The 18932-nt window shown below is 47.4% G+C and overlaps 1 protein-coding gene across 7 annotated transcripts in view; it reads left to right on the top strand.

Moving 5' to 3' along the window:
* The window catches only part of NAV2 (neuron navigator 2), a 338929-nt gene that overhangs the window by 133930 nt on the left and 186067 nt on the right, over positions 1 to 18932 (top strand). For 4 of the 7 annotated variants that reach the window (XM_054171574.1, XM_054171572.1, XM_054171573.1 and 1 more), the window contains exon 1: positions 9608 to 10044. The exons of the other annotated variants lie outside the window; for them this stretch is intronic. In XM_054171574.1, the coding sequence (XP_054027549.1) occupies positions 9787 to 10044 (258 nt within the window). In that variant the 5' untranslated portion in view covers positions 9608 to 9786. Of the gene's footprint in view, positions 1 to 9607; positions 10045 to 18932 lie in introns of those variants that run through there. 7 annotated transcript variants of the gene reach the window in all.

Raw genomic sequence — 18932 nt, 5'->3', positions numbered from 1 at the left:
GTTCATTCTCATACAGGAAGTGTCTCAGAATGCAGAGAATCTTACAACCATAGAACGGCTCAGGTTGGAAGGGACTTCAGTGATCATCTTCTCCAACCTCCCTGCCATGGGCAGGGACACCTCTCACCTAGAGCTGGGGGCTCAAGGCCTCATCCAGCCTGGCCGTGAGCACCCCCAGGGAGGAAACATTCACAACCTCCCTGGCCAACCTATTCCAGAGTCTCATCACCCTTGTACTGAAGAACAACTTCCTCAGCTCCAGCCTAACCCTGCTGTCCCTCAGCTTCAACCATTCTTTGTCCTGTCTGTAGATACCCTGATGAAAGTCCCTCTGCAGCCTTCCTGTAGGGATCCCTTCAACTATTGTTCAGCAGCTCTAAGGTCCCACTGGAGTTCTCTCTTCTCCAGGCTGAACAACCCCAGCTCCTTCAGCCTCTCCTCTCAGCAGAGCTGCTCCAGCCCTTGGATCCTCTTTGTGGCCTCCTCTGGGCTCGCTCCAGCAGCTCTGTGTCCTCCTTGTGCTGGGGACACCAGAACTGGATGCATCAATTGAATCAACTGAATTTCATGTATCTGAAAAACAAGGTTGTGCATTACAAGGATCTTACTACTAAAATGACAAGAGAAAATGGGAAATACAGAAGTCTCTCAGTGCTCTGCCCTCTGTTTGTTCTTTGGTTTTCAGTGATAAACACCAGGCAGATCTTCCTTGGGGGTGATGCAGCATATTAGGGCTGTGTGGTGTTTTGACACTGACACCATCCCAAGAATATTCCAAACACAGAGAGCAGCCTTATCCAAAGTCATATGATGGAGTGTGTAAGGTAAAAACAATGCTGCCAGGTCCTTACTCTGTAGCTTTAAACAGTGTGAGTCACTGCAGCACCATGGGTAAAGGTCAGGGAGGCAGGAAACCTTAGGAGGGAATAATATCCTGTCCCCTTGGAAAAGTAAAACTGATTAACTGTTGAAATATCAAAGGTGTTTAAGGCAACAAACATGTCATGAATCATGACCCTGGGGACCTCCTCTGTTTTGGTATGAAACAAAATATTAGGCCAGCATCCAGTTATTTGAATGTTTATGATCATTTTTGGGTGGTGGGTATTGCAGAAGGCTGGAAAAATCAATATTAAACCAGGAGGAGAGTTAGTTGCCAGTTTGCAGATGGGAGATGAGAGAACAAAGGAAACAAGGAAATGTTGAGAAAGGAAGCTTGGCACTGCCATGCAGGAGGCTGTGGGGTGGCCCTGCAGCACCTCAGCCTGGAGTTTTCTGCAGTGGCTTTCTGGGGATGTTAAAGAATCATTGTTCCTTCTATGTTTTCCTGCCAAGGGAGCTTTGAAGCTTTCTGGTTTAAAGCTGAGCATGGTGTTTGTCAGGTGCAGACAAACCTCTCCCTCCAATGTAGAGGTGATTTCTATTCAGAAAACCATCACTGCTTTCTGTTGGCTGCCCACAGTGTGTGGAGGAATCCTCAAGTTGCCTTGTGATGGAGCATCACTGTGGAGGTGGCAGATTGGCTTCTTTGGGTGTTGGCTTTCAAGGATGGCCTTGGCTTTTGATCTGGAGGCTGACTTGAGTTACCTGTGTGTAAATCTTGAAGATGAAATGTCAGCCAACATTTTTGACTTAAGAATTTCAGTAGGACCCCAGTAGTTTGCCCCAAATTTTAGCTTCTAAGGATGTACTTTTGTCTTCTATGAACAGTGATGTGTCCTTGTGGACAAGAAGGCCAAGGGCATCCTGGGGTGGATTAGAAGGGCTATGGTGAGTAGGTCCAGAGAGGTTCTCCTGCTGCTCTACTCTGGAATATTTTGTCCAGTCCTGGGCCCCTCAGTCCAAGAATGACCTCAGGGAACTGCTTGAAAGATCCCAGTGAAGAGCCACAAAGGTGCTGAAGGCAGTAGAAGATCTCCCTGTGAGGAAAGGCTGAGGGAGCTGCGGCTCATTCGCTCGGAGCAGAGGAGCCTGAGGGGTGCCCTCATTCCTGGTGATCAAGATGTGCAGGGCAGCGTTGGGAAGACAGAGCCAGGCTCTGCTCATTGATGTCCAATGACAGGATAAGGGGTAACAGGGACAAGCTGGAGCAGAGGAGGTGCCACAGGAACACAGGGGAAAACTTTTTCCCTGTGAGGGTGCCAGAGCCCTGGAGCAGGCTGCCCAGAGAGGTGGTGGAGTCTCTTTGTCTGGAGACATTCAAAACCCACCTGGATGTGTTCCTGTGTGACCTGCCCTGGGTGATCCTGCTCTGGCAGGGGGTTGGACTTGATGATCCTTTGAGGTCCCTTCCAACCCCTGCCATTCTGTAATTCTGTGATCAAATCAGGAGAATCTTTCTTTCAGGGAGCTGTGGGGGTAGGCAGATTCCTGGCAGGGTATTGCCTTCAGCGCTGTCTGTGTTCCCTCTTGCACCGTGGTGAGCAATCAGGGGCAGTTTGTTGGTGTCTCTGCTAACACGTTCAGAAATAGCTGGTGTTGGTAACACTGCAGTTAATCATTGTGACATTGTATGGTGCATTGCAGGTGACCTCCAGCAGCAACCTGCTCCTGAATGGGTGCCTGGTGGGAGTGCTTGCCTTTTTTTGTTTTGGCTCCTCGGGAAGAGTGGCTGCCTGCAGACTTGTGGTTGTGAAGTGTCCTTGGCAAAGCCTGCAAGTGTGGGACGATATTTGTTGTTCTCTGATATGGAGTTGGCAGCTGGAGAGCACCACGAGCCCTGCTTGCACGGCTCCAGAGCTGTGCTGCGTGTCGGTGGCTGCCCTGGATGGATGGGCTCAGCCTACAAGAGGGCTTGCTTAATACAAATTGATTGGTGATGTGCAGGGATGGAAGGGAGATAATGGGAGGACAGGATAGGGTAGGATTGCAACAGCTATCTATGGAAGCTTTTGATAAATACCTCTAATTTGGAAGTCAGATTCTGATGTTTGCTGTAGAGGAACCTCATTGATTTGGAGCAGGTGAAAATCTGACTCTCACCATTTAGTCTGAATAGAGACACTTTGCTCTTTACAAAATAGCTGAAGTTGCTTAATGATAATCTGGCCAATTTGTGTTTGTTCAAAACTGCTGATGTGGGAGAGATTGGTGACAGCTGAGGCTGGGTTGGAATGATTAAGCAGATCCAGATGAATAAAAAGGCTTTGAAATACAGCCTTTTCCTCCAATCCACTTCTCGGATGGATTCTACCTTCAGGTTCTGACAGCTGTGTCAGATGATGGAGCAGGTGTTTGAGGTGTGCCAATAAGGGACAGCAAGGTTACAGACAGTGACTACCTGATGATGATGTTGTTAGCTTGTTAAGTAGTGGATTTTTTTTTTCCCTGCCACTTCTTGTAAAGGTAAAATAATAGCAGCACAGGGAAGAGAGCAGGATTTTTTAGACCCTCTTCTTCAAATTTCATCTGAACTTGATGATTCTTAAAGTCAGGAGTGGTTTGTGGTGTTTGGATCATCACTGCCTTACTTGTGTGCTGTTCTCATTAGTCACAGATGCTTGCTTTGCTTTTCCAAATGCATGAAGCCATAGGCAATGTCAAAGCAGGCATAAAACAATACAGGAGCTGGTACTATTAACCTTGTGGAAACAGGGCACAGGGATAGATTGAGAACACCCAGATGCACATCTCTGTCAGGAAGATGTGATTTGCAAGGATCTTTCTGAAATGGGATTGAAATATATATCCAGGTGTTGTCTGTGGCATGGAAAGGCAATGTCTCTTCTTAGGGTTACAGCCATAGGTAAGTTGAAGTGAGCTCTAGGTTGGTATGACAAAGCTGGTCCATTAGGAGCACAAAGAGTGTCCACGTGCCTGTCGGACAGCAGTCCCTGCTGTGACTACAGCAGAGGCATACAATGTGCATCTGAATCCTACAACACTGCAGAAAGCATTCATTGAAACAGGCCTTCGTGTTCCTCGCCCCTTTCACTCCTCTTCCTGATGAGTTTAAGTCTGAGGAATGAGCTCTACATACCAAGTCAGAGAGAAGAACCTTCTCAAAGCCACTCACAGAACCTGTCAGTATGTCTGTCTCCAGCCAGCTGAGCCCAGGTTTGATGAGATTCTGAGAAACTGATATGGCTACAGACCAAAAGTGAGGGGAACATAATGGAATCAAAGATGCATCTGCTATGACAGTAGAAACTGAGGTAGCTTTTGAGCAAAGCACTGCTGGAGTTTGTGGAGTCTCCTCTGGAGGCATTCAAAACCCACCTGGACATATTCCTGTGTGTCCTTCACTGGGTGATCCTGCTCTGGTGGGAGATTTGGACTTAAGATGATGTCTGAAGATCCCTTCCAACCACAAATATTCTGTGAGTTAGATGATTGTAAGATGGCCACATAGTCCAATGATAAATGCACCAGGAAAGGGAAAAAATCCAGTCTGGAACAAGGTAGGAAAAGAATTTCAGTGCAGTTGTGATACCAGCTCCTCCTGTTCCTGCTTGCAAACCCATGAAGTGTTCTGGTAGGGAACCAGGATGAAATACAGGCTTTGTTCAGAAGATGCTCACTGAAAATGGTGCCATTCTGTATCACCATGCCCAAGGCTCTGCCTGTGTCACTAGTGTGGCTGGTGCAAGTTTCTGTGTATCTCCTGAAAGCCTCCAGCTGCTGTTCTTGGCCAGGTGGAGCCTAGCTTGTGTGTTTAAGACATGGCACCGTTATAAAGTGAGGTGGAATTAAACCCAGCAAGAACTGGAAATGTGTCAGGGGATTACAAAAGGGATTTTAGATCAGAATTAGTGTAATGCAGACAAGATTTCTGTGAAAAGAACTGGGAACAGAACCAAACCTTTTCTCTCTGTTCTATATAAAGAACTCACATGTACAGATTGTAATTGCAGTGGTGAGAGGATGCCAATTTATATAATGCTTCTACCCACACTCCTCTCTTCTAACCTCTGCTGCTGGGAACACAACAGAAAAAAAGGAGGAAGTTTGATCCCATTTACACCTTTTCTGATTTCTCTTTCATGAAATTGTATAGTAAGTCTGTAGGTGGGATCAGGCATTTGCATATTCAAGACCTGAAGGGGACCTGCAGGAGGGCTGGGGAGGGACTGTTGAGAAGGTTCTGTGGTGGCAGGGCAAGGGGCAATGGTTTGAAACTGAAGCAGGGGAGATTTAGGTTTCCTTCACCATGAGCTAGAACAGGTTGCAGAGGGATGTGGTTGAGGCCCCATCCCTGGAGACCTTCAGAATCAGCCTCAATGTGGCCCTGGGCAGCCTATCTAGGTGTCTCTGCTGACTGCAGAGGGGTTGGACAAGATGACCTTCAAGGGTCCCTTCCAACCCAATGCAGTCTGTGAATATTGGCTACTCTGCCCAGGGACAAAAGATGGATGTGCAGAATGCCTGCAGTACCAAAAATAGGCCCATATTTATTCCTGTCAGAGCTTCTCTTAAGTTGATGGAGTTGTGCCAAGGCTGAATGTGCCCACACTCTATAGGACAGCTGGCTGCCTGGCACTAGTGACATTGGACAAGGAAGGGTCTGTAAGAGTAGTTCAGGCTTCTGAGAGTCACAGGACATGGTGACACTTTAGGAATATTCATCTCAGCCTAAAATGATTTTCTGGGAGATCTCAGATTCATCTGTAAAACCTGAAAGACAAGGGGATAAGGAAGAGCATTGATCAAGGTATTTTCAAGCCTTGAGTTTAGTTCCATCAGCAGTTCTGAGTCAGCAGACCAGTTAACAAGGTGCTCTAATTGACATAATAATTCTCCATAGTTTTTCCACTTACACTAATGTAACATTTGGCTTCCTTGAGGATGGATATTAACCACAAGTTGAAAGCAAGGTCTGGTTCTCTGATCCTTCACTACATTTCATGAAGCTTTTAATTTTACTTGCAATACTCACATGCAATCCATCTAGGTATTTTCTTTCCACTTGGGTCTAGAGACCCTCTTCAGTTTAATTGATGGTTTATGAGCGGCAAAGGCAGCATTGCAGATTTACTGTTCCAGAAACATTCATCTCCTTACAGATCATCAGCTCAAGAGCAGTCGACCCTGGGGTTTGTTCTGTTGATTGGCTTTGTTTTGGGATCACAGAATCTTAGAGATTGGGAGGGACCTCAAAAGATCATCAAGGTCAACCCCTCTGCCCGAGCAGGATCACCCAGGGCAGGTCACACAGGAACACATCCAGGTGGGTTTTGAATATCTCCAGAGAAGGAGACTCCACCACCTCTCTGGGTAGCCTGCTCCAGGGCTCTGGCACCCTCACAGGGAAAAAGTTTTCCCCTATGTTCCTGTGGCACCTTCTCTGCTCCAGCTTGCCCCTGTTGCCATTTATCCTGTCACTGAACATCCCTGAGCAGAGCCTGGCTCTGTCCTCCCAATGCTGCCCTGCACAGGAATGAGGGCACCCCTCAGGCTCCTCTGCTCCGAGCGAATGAGCCCCAGCTCCCTCAGCCTGTTCTCAGCAGAGAAATATTCCACTGCCTTCAGCATCTTTGTGGCTCTGTGCTGGACTCTTTCAAGCAATTCCCTGAGGTCCTCCTTGAACTGAAGGTTCTGGAACTGGGCACACTATTCCAGATGTAGCCTCACCAGGGCAGAGTAGAGGGGGAGGTGAACCTCACTGGACCTTATAATGACAGTCTTTCTAATCCACCCCAAGATGCCCTTGGCCTTCTTGGCCCCAAGGGCACATTGGTGGCTCATGGGCATCCTCCTGCCCACCTGGACACCCAGGTCTCTTTCCCCTATGCTGCTCTCCATCAGGTAGGTCCACATTCAGCTTTGCTGAAGAAGGGGTCCATGATGGTGATCTGGCAAAACAGCTGTCAGGAACATGGGCTGAGTGTCTTCAGAAGACATCATGTTCCCTTCATTGGGCAGGACTGGACACCAAGAAATAGTTTCCTCTAGCTGTGGAATATTCAATGCACCATCACCACTGGGAGCAACGAAAGGAATCTTTCTCTTTTGCTCAGATGAGCTTTGTACCCTGCACCCTAGCTGGCTTTCCAAGATGAGAACAGACCAACCTGGCAAGTTTTGGTGCGTCTGGGATCAGTGGCCTGAACCTCATGTAAGTGAAGAACAGAACATAAAGCTGTCAATTAGATCTTCTAATAGCTTTTAAATGTTGCTGTATCTTATTACAGACCTAAAATTAGCCTTCTTTTTGGACTTGGATCTCTTTCAAGGGTTTCATTCTTCAACCCCACGTTCTTCTAGCTAGCAAGGCTGGGGTTTCAGCGCTGCACATGGAGATGGTACTGCAGCATTTGACACATTTCTGCTCCCATGACTACCAGTACTTTCATAAATCTGATTTTCTTCATCAAGTAGTTGGGCTTTGAAATCTTCTACACATCTGTGTTCATACTGACACCGTGCTGCTGTTATGACAGGGGGGTAACTGCTAGAAGATCTGCACATCTCTGTCCATCCATCCGAGGCAGTTTCCAATCTGTGATCAGTGGATAAAGAGATTGGGTGAAAGCAGATGCTCCTAACACCACCAACAGGAATGAGACTCTTCAAGTTAGTACCAGTTCATTTCCAGTTCTGTCACTTGCTTTGTAACCCTGGGTGAGTCATGTAAGATGACATCCACAGGAAGACCTGGCATGAAGGTCTCCTTTGGTTTCCATTTTCTAACATGCTATCCAAACCCTGCTACCTAATCCTCATGACACCTGCAATCCAGAAGGGCCTCTTTTTTTCTCTCTGAAAGAGACCCAGGTGTACAAACCTGGGGTTTGCACCTTGAAAACTTTCTCAGAAGTCGGGGTGTCAGATAGGCAGGCCTCAGCTCCCCTTTAAATGGGTGGTGGGGCATGCTTCAGCCTTCCTTTTTTGAGCACTTCTCAGTCTGGATAGGGCAGGGTGCCAGGAGCCTCTTCCACAGTGCTTGAGAACCCTTTCAGTGAAGAAGCGTCTTCTGCTATCCAAACTAACCTCCCTTGGTGGGAGAGCAATGAGATCTCCCCTCAGCCTCCTCTTTTCCAGACTAAATAACCCCAGTCACCTCACCTACTCCTCAACCAGATGTGTCCTCTAGACTCTTCACCAGCTTCGTTGCTCTTCTCTGGACCCACTCCAGCACCTCAATGTCCTTCTTGTAGCATGGAAGGCCATGTACTAACTCAAACCTTTAGCTGTCATTACAAGCTAGGTGACAATTAGGCACTGGGGCAGTGTATGTCCCCCTGCCAAGACCCCCTTAGGAGTCTGAAGGCATCTCTTGGTGCTTGAGCTTGCATGCTGATAACCCTTTGGGAGCTCTGTGGGCAGAACCAGGGGCATGTGCCGCTGTGCAGTGGGTCATGCTTAGCAGGAATGAGGGACCTGGGGACTCTAACGGATCATGGCATCTGCAGCACAGCGTGAGGAGGAAGCTGTGACTCCGAAGGCTCCTCAAAGCCAAGCGTGGCTATAACCGGGCTGGTTACTCAATGCTTACTCACATTCCGGTTGATGCTGGCAGCGGGAGTTTTCCCGAACAGCAGCGAACAATGACTCATCTCCAGGTGTTTGTATTTGAAAACGCTTTTGTTTGATTTGATTTGGTTTAAATTTCAAGCAGCAGCCACCCGTACTGACCTCTCCCCGTACAGCTCCCGGATCCTCGCTGCCTCCCCCGGGGCCCCGCGGTGCAGCCCCGTTCCCTGCCCGCCGCAGGACTCGCAGCCGCTCCTCCCCCTGCGGAGGAAAAGCCTTTTCTTTCTTTATTTATTTCTTTTTTTAATTCGTGCTTGGAGCGGGCAGGACCAATCCGAGGGCCGCCCTGCCTGCACTCTACCGGCAAAGCTGCCGCCGCCTCCCGCCCGGGCCGCCCCCATCACCCCGCCCCGGGCTGCCCGGGAGAGGAGTGGGATGCGCCGGGCGGGAACCCGCCGCTCCACTGCCGGAGGGCGAAAATGAGGTGGCGGCTGGTTTCCCTGCCGTCTGACAGCTGAATGATTTTTCTCTCTTATTTTTTTTTTTCCTTTTAATTACTATTTTATTTCCTTTTTTCCTCCCGGTTTTCACGCTCAGCACCGGGGGAGCCGGGAAATTTTGTGGCCGCTGGCACATTTTTGTTTTAATCTGCTGTCAGTGGACGTTTCTCCTTCAGCTCCAGCATCGTTGTCCTGTTCACAGCTATTAAGGCTTAAGAAGCTTGATTCTCTAAGGCTCGTATCCAAGGGCATCAGTCATTAACACACTGAGCTACATCTGCTTCTTGGCTAAGACTGAAGAAAGACATCTTAAGCTGGAAATCCTGCTTGCTCGCTCACTCGCTCGCTCTCTAGTGCATGCGGAAGGGGAAGCTTTATGCAGCAGCAGGTTCCTGCCTTCTTTTTTTTTTTCTTCTTCTTCCCTTCCAAAAGGCTGCCTCACTTTGGAGATGCAGTGACGAGATAATGGAGTGAAAGTCTCCCGTTTCCCGGGGAAGAACATTTCACAGGAGTCAGCCAGAGAAAGGAAAGGAGCAAGTTCAAATTAACAGCAGAGATAGGAAGGAGGACAGTGGTGAAGAACTGAAAATAAAATTAGGGGGAACAGGTGGAAGGCTGGCATAAAGGCAGGAGATTTTGGGGACTGAAAGTGGTGTGTGGTGGTGTGCTTTTGTTCTTTTTTTTCAGTGTTATTATTTTTATGATCCTTTTTATTGCTGTTTTTCTATTCTAAGCTGGTTTTGGAGCTCCCTGCAGTAAACCAGACTGTGGTAGTGTAGAGCAGCTTCCCCGACGTGCCCTTTTTCTCTCCCTGCCTGCTGTCTCTGCCGTTGCTGCTGCTGACAGAAACGTGTTAGGAAAGCAGAAAGAGAAAATGCCAGCCATCCTGGTAGCCTCCAAAATGAAATCGGGACTACCTAAACCCGTACACAGCGCTGCTCCAATCCTGCATGTCCCAACGGCCAGGACCATCCCACAGCCCTGTTACCTGAAGTTTGGGAACAAGGTGGAGGTGACGAAGCCATTGTATTCCAGCCAGATTCCTCTCAAATCTTCTATTGGACAAGAAAACACAGGAGATGGACTCCCACCAAGGAAGAGTAGCTCGGTAGAAAATGGATTTGACACTCAGGTTAGAAGGCACCAAGTGCTGGGGAGGTGTATTGAGGATTTATTCCTATATTGAATGTGTGCAGCAGGCTTTCTGAGGTAGATCACTGATGGGAGCTGCAGTGGGAAAAGGGGTGTGTGTGTGTGTGTGTCTGTGTAATAACATCTGTCTGCAGTGGTGGGATGTTTTATATTCTGTATAGTGGGATGTGTGACTGAGGGGTGATTCTCTCATTTGGTCAGCATGGTGGAGCTGATGCTGGGGTGGTGAGGGATGGTGCTGTGTATGCTGCTTCTCCATTGCCTTTGCCTGAGTTTGGGTGACTTATAGAAGGGAGAAGGTAGAGATGTTGGTTGTGGGGTGTGTTCTTTGTGTTCTTTCTGCAGGTGCTAATTGTGGTGGGTGGGTTGTGCGCCTGGGATGGGGTGAGATTGCTGGCTGTTACCAATGTGTTTTGTGTTTGGTCATGTACTGTGCTTGAGCAGTGAACGTTTGGTAGTTGTAGTTGTGTGTGGAGTGAATGGGAGGCAGTGCCTGCTGCTAAATCACAGTATGCATGCCATCCTCGGTGCAGCAGAATTCCATGGGTTCTGTAGGAAATGAATACCCCCCCGGAACTGTCTGGTTTAATGCCCCATGTGCATGACATCGCAAATGCAGCTCACGATCCACAGGCGTTTTTTGGTCTTCCCTTTCACGGTGATCAGTTTATAACCCATTTTTACATGTGCTGCTTCCTCTGTATGGAGGAGAAACTCAACGTTCCTCAGCTCCTTTCATTGCTGTCAGCACAGTACCGCCTGCAGCACGGCTGGCGCTGCCCGGCGCGCCGATGCCCCGGCGTGCTCCGCCGCAGCGCGGGCGAGCGGCCCCCCGTGTGCGGGAGCAGCCCTGGGGTGTGAGCTGTTCCCGTGTCTGTGAGCAGCCCCCCCCGTGTGTGAGCGGTTCCCGGTGTGCGAGAGCAGCCCTGGGGTATGAGCTGTTCCCGGTGTGTGAGAGCAGCCCTGGGGTATGAGCTGTTTCCGGTGTGTGAGAGCAGCCCTGGGGTATGAGCTGTTCCCGGTGTGTGAGAGCAGCCCTGGGGTATGAGCTGTTTCCGGTGTGTGAGAGCAGCCCTGGGGTATGAGCTGTTTCCGGTGTGTGAGAGGAGCCCTGGGGTGTGAGCTGTTCCCGTGTCTGTGAGCAGCCCTGGGGTATGAGCTGTTCCCGGTGTGTGAGAGCAGCCCTGGGGTATGAGCTGTTCCCGGTGTGTGAGAGCAGCCCTGGGGTATGAGCTGTTCCCGGTGTGTGAGAGCAGCCCTGGTGCGTGAGCTGTTCCCGTGCGTGTGAGCAGCCCCCCGTGTGTGAGCGTACTAGGGGCTGGGCGGCGCGGCGGGGCTGCTGCAGCCCGCAGCGTTCATCTGTGGGGCGCAGGGATGGTTCTGTAGCAGCGCTGGTGTCTTTTGGCAACAGCCATGTACGCTGCAGGCTGCTTCTACCGAGGTCTGAGCCCAGAAGAAGGCGGTACCGTTACACTACTGGCATAGGGACATCATGGCAGATATGGAGCCTTTTTTCCCCCTCTTTCCTTCCTCAAGGAATAATGGGTGGCGCCTATGGTCTGGATTCTGAAACCTATGGCCTCGTAACCCCATTCTCTTAAGACAAGTGTGACTGCTGGTTGGGCAGGTCTGGCCCCGTGCCCTGATTTTTAGGATGTGCTGCACTTTCACTGCTGGAAGGCAGGGTGATGTATTGGGCTGCTCGGGCCAGACAGCTCTGACTGTAGCAGTTCCTGAGGGACTGGGAGCAGGAAAAGGAGGCAGACAAGTATTGGTGGCAGGGTGGTGGCAGCAGACAGGCTGACCTGCCCACCACATCTAGTTCTTAAGGGAGAAACAAGTACTCCTTTCTCCCTTGTGCTGGAGTCTGTCCTTGTGATTGTGAGATGTCAGCAGTCTCATTAAGTGCTGCTCCTTCTTGGTTTCACGACGAGATTTTGTATTGCTGCAAAAGTGATTCTTACTCATAAAGATTTTCTCATTTTGTGACAGATCATGATCAGAGATCCTGCCCAGTGGTAGCTGCTTGCAGCAGTGAAGGGAATACTATGGTGGTGTTAACCCTTACACGCATGTGGAATAAACCCTAGGGTGCTGGGGCTTTTTAATATCCTGATGATGAAAGGGTCTTCATGCTGACTTGTTATATTTAAACAAGGAATGATTTTGGCCAGAGGAAATTCAGGTCATTTTGCCCTTTGATTTCAGCAGCAGGAGAAGTCCTAAGCTTTGTCATTCTCAGTAAGCTCACTTGGGTAGCAGCCTTAGCACATGACCAGCACCTTTTAAGGTGTGAAGCAGTGAGGTTTGTTTTACTGTCCATTATCTTGAATAAACACAGTTCTCTCTTGTTATTCTTATTGATTCAACTTTGATCCCTCTGCCCACATAAGAAGGCAGGGTCTTGCCATTCCAGGTAGCAATTTGGAAGGTTGGCCTGTATCTGAAGGGAGAATTTTCCAGATTGGCTGTATCAAGGGCTCTGTTCTTTTTCTGTGGTCCCTCCCAAGGGAGGAGGAGCAGGATGGATGGACAGCTGCCAGATGGTATGGCAGCAGCTGAAGTGTTTTCATCTTGGAAAACCTTCAGCTGTGTTCAGGTGCAGGAGTGCTTTCTGACAGTAAGCCCAGTGGGGTTTTGTCTTACACACTGTAGTAGGAGCAAATATCTCAAGAATCATAACCATGTCCTATGGCAGTGATGACTTGCTCCTCTGGATATTTCATCTCGAGCTCCAAGGTGGCCCTTGCCATTTTACTGTGCAGGCACCTGGCATCCCCTGTGAGGGAGCAAAATTATTTCCTTATGGTGATACTTTGAGTTTAGATCCACAAGCTGGGGCAATATCAAGTGTTTTGACACCTGTCCTCTATAGATCTTGGTCCCCACACGGAGCTTGCAGCTCATGGAGAAGGACACAATATCCTCCCGTGTGGGTGGAGAGAGGCTTAAGAAGAGCTTGTGACACTTGTATCAAAAAACTCCAAAGAAATCAAGAGACCAAAGTCTACTGAACTTGTGCCGTGTTCCTTGCTGAAGCTGAGCCCAAAACCATCTCTTTGACTTGGAGGCAGGAGCTATTTGTATAGACCCCCAAGGTGCTATCAGGACACTTCCAACACAAGTGGCAGAGAAGCGTTGCTTTTGTTCAGTGCTTAGTGGGCAGAGCAGTCATTCAGAGTGGGCTATCTGAGTTCAGCTTCTATTTCAACACCAGGGAATTTGAACTCCTACCATATCTCTGAAGGGTTTCATAACCAACAAGCCCCAGGAAATGATTCTGGGAGTATTTCAGGGAGTTGCTCTTAATCCTGGTACAATTGCTTCTCTTTGCACTACATGACACAAAATTCAGTTGCATGTGCAGAATAAGGACAGGGAGCAGCTTGACCTCATGTTTAGGGCATCTGCTTACTGGGGAAGAGATGAAACTGGGAAGGATGAAACATATAGATGGAGTGCTTTGGACTGTTTGTGCATATGACTTTTCTCTCCCATCATGGTGTATATGGACTTCCACTTTGAACATCTGTGGCCTTTCCCCCTGCACTTCAGTGATTATGCTGGAGAAGAGGCTGTCTCTAGCGCACAGAGCAGAAGTCACAGTGTGAAGACTGACGCTCATCATCTTATGCTGGTTTAGAATGCCACAAGCCACTTGCACACCCTTCTTAGCTTCATCAGCTCTTGTGTTGCCATCTGGTACCTCCCTTGACCCTGATTCTTCACAGAACATGGGCACTGAAGGTGACATTCGTTAAGGTACTCATCTTTTAAAAGCAGCTGAAAATCAAGGTGCCCCACTTGAGAAGTGTGTTAGCAGAGACCTCAACAGCTTGATGACTTTTATTGTGCTTCTCGATAGGCTTTCACATGTGCAAGCTGAATTTTTACAGTAACTGGAAATTTTGAGCCTTAAGGCCATATAAGGGCACTGTGTTATTTAAAATGCTGTGCAATTTATAAAAAGCATTCTTCAGAGGCACTTGCCAAGGAAAGGTCTGAGGGCTTTAGCACCAAGCTCACTGCAAATGCTAGTCGGAAATCTTAGGTCGATGAATCACGGCAGCATCAGCCCTGTTTTATTGTTGCTGCTAGCCACCCTCCATTCATTTTTCCATATTAAATTCCCTGTGTTGTCCACAACAGCTGCACTGCTGCTGCTTTTGTCTGATTTGAAAACACCACCAGTAAGTTGCCCCCACGTTTAGAGGGCATTGTTTTGGAAATATTTAACTTTGTTACCAGAGGAACTTCCGTGGAGTAGATAGCGAAGAGAGAGAGATCTCTCAGATACAAGATGGTATTTATTAGTTATTCTGAAAAAGTCCTGTCTGTTGGGCCAGACACTGGCACTGTGAACTTCAGGAGGCTCTTTGATCATTGATTTATTATTTTTTTTTCTCAGTTATTATTATTATTTTCATTTAGAATATGCGAGAGGTCACTTGGCTTCAAACTTCCTTTCAGTTTTCAACTGTGCTGTCTGAGTGAAAATGTGTCTCGGTACATTAGAGGTTGGAAGGGACCTCCAGAGATGGAGTCCAACTTCCCTGCCAAAGCAGGATCACTTAGGGTGGTCTGCACAGGAATGCATCCAGGTGGGGTTTGAAAGTCTCCAGAGAAGGAGACTCCACAACCTCTCTGGGCAGCCTGCTCCAGGGCTCTGGCACCCTCCCTGTAAAGAAGTTTCTCCTGATACTGATGTGAAATCGTCTATGTTCGAGCTTGTACCTGTTGTTCCTTGGCTTATTATTGTGCACCACTGAAAAGAGCTTGGCCCCCTCCACTTGACACCCACCCCTCAGACATTTATAGACCTTGTTCTCCTCTCAGTCTTCTCTTCTCAAGGCTGAACAGCCCCAGGGCTCTCAGTGGGGTCTCTTCCCTCTGATTTCAGTTTAATTATGGCAGCTCATTTGGCCACTGTGTAATGTTCCTTCCCAAGTTAAGTACCTTCACTGTTGAGCTGCCTGAGATGGGATTTCCAAAGCTAGTTCTGGTGGAGCTACCAATGCTGCTGTTGAATTGACTTGACTTTCTGCATTCCATGGCACTGTTTTTGAAACACTCACTTAATGAGACCTTGTTTCCTCCTTCCAATGTAATTTATCTTTTATGCTGTGTCTGTGATCTCTGCTAATAGGTAACATCTAAAGGGCTTCCAAATTTTAATGTACTTAACCTAAGAGCACGCTTTAGAGGCAGGGATATTGTTCTCATTTTATCAATGAAAGGCTAAAGCACAAAGAAACTTCCCCAAGGTCAGGAAGTCTGCAGTGCTATAGAAAATTACTTTCTAGTCCCCTGACTATTAGATTATCTTTCTCCTTTGCTGCTACTGGTTAATCAGTTCAAAATGCTCCTGCATGTGGTGTCCATGTGTTCTTCCCTTGCCCTTGAAAGTGTTACTGACTCCACAAAATGGTGTTTTGTCAGTGAACTCTCACTTCCTTTGTCCCTGTTGGACCAAATAAGTTTTGTCACCTTCTGCTCTGACACTTGATGGATGGCAGCACTGAGCAGGATGCTTTGGTCCAGCTCTCCTCTAACCAGAAATGAGTTCATTATTTAGTTTCTCCTCTTACTGTCTTTCTCTTGGCCTCCCTGCCTGCACTGCTGAATTTCTTTGAAAGCTTTTAGACACTTCCTTCTTGCCTTTCCCAGAGTTCTTTGTCCAGTGTGTGTGCCACAGAAATTTCCCTTTGGATATATTTTTTTAGGTTCTGTTAGGAGCCTCTGCTGGAGGCTTGTGTGAACTGAAATTGGCTTCATCTGAGAAGCTGCAAATCCACTTCTTCAACTGCCCCCTGATATATCTATCTTCATAGAATCATCATAGAGTGGCTTAGGCTGGAAGAGACCTTAGAGAACATCTTGTCCAATCTCCCTGCCATGGGCAGGGACACATCTCAAGTAGACCAGGATACTTAAAGCCCCATCCAATGTGGCCTTGATCCATCTCCAGGGAGGGGCCATCCACAACCTCTCTGGACAATCCATTCTAGAGTCTTGCCACCCTCATAGTGAAGAATTTCATCCTAAGATCCAATCTAAACCTACTCTCCTTCAATTTAAATCCATTTCCCCTTGTGTGGAAGACAAGAGGACACTCTTGTAAAGTCCCTCTCCAGCCTCCCTTCAGGTGCTGGAAGGCAGCCCTGAGGTCCCTCCCCAGTTTGTCAGCATTAAAATATGGGTGAAACAGTTTTAATGTGTAAAGCAAATGTAACATGATGCAACTGAGAGACAAAAGCATCTGTGTATTGCTGAGCTGAACAAGTGCTCTTCGTGCTGGCAGGCTGGATGGAGCTCATCATAGTGCTACAGTCTTCTGCAAAATACTCTTACCACAAATCAGGTGTGAAGCCTCTCCGAGGATCATCTTCTCGAGATGCAGGGAGGTACAAGGCTATTAGTAGCGGAGAGCAACAGGTTCTGCTGCTTGAAACTCCTGGCAAGAAACCTGAGTGTTACTTCTCAGAAAGAAAATAGGAAAAGCAATGAAGTTATAAAGAAGGGAAGCTGGCAAACAAAAGATGAACCTGTCCTGAGTTTCAAAACCCTGAGAAAAATTAAAAAGAAAGAAAGGGGAGGAGAGGAAGTATGGGTGGTGTTGGTCTCCATTTTCTGTCTAGAGGGTATCAGAACACCAAGTCTTCATTTTATTGCGATAGGAAGAGTGGGTTCAAGGCTGTTTGGGGCTAATTTTTATCTCCTTTGAAGTGTCCTTTGAGACACTTTTGTCTGCTCTGTAGTTTGTTTCCAGATTAGCTCAAATCTGTTTAGTTTGTAGAGGTGTTCTAATGCTTTTGCCCTGCAAGTCCCTTTTTCCTACCAAAATGGAAGAAATGAAGGAGGGATTGAAATCTAATCAATTGATCAATCAGTTAGGTTTTGTTTGATTTTTTTTTTTCCCAAACATGCCATACAGAATAAATATCATAAGAGCTGTTTGAGAAGATGCATTTGTGAGTAAAATGATAGCTTGGCCTTTAACAGAAGGCTGTGTTTTCTGGTTTTCTATTTTCCCCACTGACTTTCTGCTTATTCAAGCTTTGGGGCAGCTTTCCATTTGTGTTCTGGTATAAATCAAGAGGTGCTCTTAAAATTGAACCCATTAATCAAGAGGTGCTCTTAAAATTGAACCCATTAATGGATTTATTCTTTTTTCCCCAACCCCCAGATCTCAACCAAACTCAGACTGGAGCTCCTGAGAAGTTTACCTGGCTAAAAATACCCCGCTTGAACACTATTTTTAGGAGCATTTCTATTTGAAGTATAGAACTGGTCAGATTTTATGTGTATGATTGGACACGAGCTGTTGGTACATTTTGTAACAGGAAGTTGCTGGTTTTCCATTCACCAAGAACTGGAATTCGGTTCAGACACTTGGCTCTTGCTTGTATGCCTCTAATTTTATCTGTGAATTGTTTTCTTTCTGAAAGAGTTTGTGGAAACATTCTCAGTTTCTTCGGTTTTGCAAGGCACAGGCACGGAAATAGCTGCTAAAACTTAAACCAAATAAACCAGCTATTAAAAAGAATTCAGCCAACAGGTCAGCTCTTATTTTAAACCAGGCTGAGAGCTCAAGTTTTATTCTGATTCCACCTATTTTTATTTTGATTTTCCTCTTGACATTATTTTTAGGTGTAGAACCCTTGGGATTATTTTTCATTTCGCTTTTGGGTTGCTTTAGAGTTGGAAGCAATGTGTGGGAAAACAATACCCTTAACTTCTTCATGTCTGGATTGCAAAATGTGCTTTTATCAGGAGGTTCCCCCCCTCCCCCCTTGCATAGAATGGTTTGGGTTGGAAGGGAGCTCCAAAAATCATCTAGTCCAACCCCCCTTTACTTGTCCATGGGTAGAACAAAGTGAATAGAATCATGGAATTGTCATGGTTGGAAGGGACCCCAAGGATCATCCAGTTCCAGTCTCCCTGCCAAGGGCAGGGACACTTCCCACTAGGTAGGTTGCCCAGAGTCATAGCCAGCCTGGCCTTAAAAGCCTCCAGGGATCTAGTGTGGCATGAAGACAAATGCTATTTTCTTAGGGAAATGGAATGTGAGAACAGTGTGTGTGTGTCTGTGTGTGTGTTAGAGCCTGAACACCTGGAAGAGGTGAAGGAGGACACACATCCACAGAGGTGATTGTGCAGCTTTGGCTAGAGCTGGTGGAGACAATCATCAATGGATCAGTCTGGTATGATAAACTTGATTCAGTTCTGGATTATTCTTCACTTCAAAGAGTCTTTCAGCAATTTAAGTCTTCCAGACTCACTGTTTTTTAAAGCATCCTGTGTGTTTCAAGATCAAACATGCCCTGGCCACTTGCAGCAACAGCTCAGCAATGGGTTTTTCTTCTCTTGCTCAATACCCATGGGTCAGTCTGCTTCTCAGGATGGCCATACATACCCCAGACTTGTCTGTGGCTTAACTGAGACAGATTATTTTGGGAAGGAGTATTTTTATATATCTTATTCCTCTGGGGATGGGCTTTGGAGCACACAGGGGTCTGATCCTCTGGGGTAATGTGCCAAGGAAAGCTGGCAAGAAGCTGCCCGTCCTGTGGTGTGGAGCTGGAAAGGAGGCAGCAGTGTCCTATTTATCCCCGCACAGCCTCACCAGGGGAATTGTAGTGAACTTGTTTTAATTTACAAAACAAAACCACTTTCTGCTTTTTAAGTGGGAAGAGCAGTGGTTGCCTAGGATCCTGTCTCCAAGCAGTCAGATACAATCTTCCCTCACTGCAGCAGTGAAGCTTTCCCTTTCGGTTCCCAGTCAGAGGTAGCCGCTCAGCCTTTTATTGCCTCGTAGGGTTTGGGCCACGTGGAGTGATTTGTGGTGCCAGTGGGCTGTAATTCCCA

This window comes from Dryobates pubescens, chromosome 22, assembly GCF_014839835.1.
Source record: "Dryobates pubescens isolate bDryPub1 chromosome 22, bDryPub1.pri, whole genome shotgun sequence".
NCBI classification, from domain to species: domain Eukaryota; kingdom Metazoa; phylum Chordata; class Aves; order Piciformes; family Picidae; genus Dryobates; species Dryobates pubescens.
Note: the sequence above shows the minus strand (reverse complement) of the source record. Positions and strands in the feature narration are given on the sequence as shown.